At 65.0% G+C, this 1,515-nt stretch overlaps 1 protein-coding gene across 1 annotated transcript in view; it reads right to left on the bottom strand.

The window, feature by feature from the left end:
* LOC111731221 (OTU domain-containing protein 7A-like) overlaps positions 1-1,515 on the bottom strand; it is a 68,011-nt gene that overhangs the window by 6,596 nt on the left and 59,900 nt on the right. Inside the window, exon 6 of the mRNA XM_023522692.1 lies at positions 430-557. Coding sequence (XP_023378460.1) covers positions 430-557 — 128 coding nt within the window. The remainder of the gene's footprint in view (positions 1-429; positions 558-1,515) is intronic.

Genomic DNA, 1,515 nt, shown 5'->3' with positions numbered 1-1,515 from the left:
GAGGGCCGTGGACGCTCATGGTCTGGGGGGACAGGTGACAGGCGGCCCTCTGCCCTGTCCCCCAGCCTCCCACTGACTTCCTGCTTCCTGCAGCTTCCCCCGTCCGCCCGGTGCGGCCAGCAGGGTGGGCGGGGAGGGCCCTGCTGGAGGGCTGTGGGCTGTCCCCACTCTGGGCTCCCATCGGCCACCTGTCCCTGAGTTTAGTCCCCGACCCCCTCGGCCAGATTTCCCAAGGCCTCCTGCGGGCGACACAGGGTGAATGAATGGCCAAGAGCGAGCCTCTCACCACGGGGGGCAGTGGAAAGAAGCCCACGGGTGAGGAGGGACGAGGAGAAGCCCGGGCTCCGTGGCCTCCGGCAGCTCCGTGCTTCTGTCCCCGTGCCCCGCTCGGCTGGGCGGCCACGCTGCCGCGGGCAGGAGCAGGCTCACCTTCGCCGCCCGAGTCCCTCAGCATCGTGTCCGCGACGACGACGATGGGTCGCCTCAGGATGTGGGCCAGGACGAAGACGTGGAACTCCTCCAGGCTCTCGTACACGGGGTCCTCGGCGTTGTCCACACTAGGAGACACAGCGGGCGGGCCTGTCGCTGGGCCGCTCGGGACGGCGGCGTTGAAGATGGAGCACCCCCACCCCCCACGCTTGTCTCCGTGGACCCTGAACGTCACGGCCTCCTGGGGCCACCTCGCGCCCCCGGCCCCCGATTATGGCGGACACGCAAGTCCCAGCCCCCACCCCCACCCCGGGTGGGGGGCTCTCGGGAGACGAATGGGAGAGAACCTGTGATGGCCGCCGGCCACCGCCAGGACAGGGTCTTCCTGGTGGCAGAGGCGGGCTGCGGCGGGGGGTGGGGGGTGGCTGTGCTCTGGGCGTGAGTGACAAGGACCCGGCAGAGGTGGCAGGAGGAAGGCTTCTCGCCACTCAGACTGAAGCCTCGGCCATCGGGGTGCAGTGTGTCGGGCACGTCAATACCGAGAGCCGAGGGGCTTTCTAGAAAACCCAACCAGGGAGCTGTTTTTCATCGTACCTATTTATTTTTGTCTTGTTTATTTATTTTGGGGGAATTCAATATACCTATTTTAACACTTAAAAGAAGTAGTTGGCAGCCACCAAAAACTCTCAAAAAACTGCCCATAGTGTAGCATAAGTAACTTTTTCCCCCCGAACCTTCGGAAAGAAACTCGCCGCCCTGCAAGCCCATCGCCCCGAAAGAGGTGGCGTGCCTCTCCCGGGAACGGGACAGTCTCCCACGAAGCGCAGCGCAGCGTCACGACCAGGACGACGGCCAACGCCAGCACGCTGGCACCTCCGGAAGCCACGGCGGACCCCATCGCCGTCTGCTACCTGCCCCCCTAACGCCTTTTAGACACAGGCCCAGCTGTACGACGTTCACACAGACGGGGCCGGAGCTGCTGACCGGACAGCTGCCTTGCACGTGTCACGCCTCCAACCTTTGGGACACAATGACCCTGGCGCTGGGCCCAGGGCAACCTGTGCCCCGAAGAGCTGTTTGAAGGAG

This window comes from Pteropus vampyrus, unplaced genomic scaffold (assembly GCF_000151845.1).
Source record: "Pteropus vampyrus isolate Shadow unplaced genomic scaffold, Pvam_2.0 Scaffold355, whole genome shotgun sequence".
Lineage (NCBI taxonomy): Eukaryota > Metazoa > Chordata > Mammalia > Chiroptera > Pteropodidae > Pteropus > Pteropus vampyrus.
Note: the sequence above shows the minus strand (reverse complement) of the source record. Positions and strands in the feature narration are given on the sequence as shown.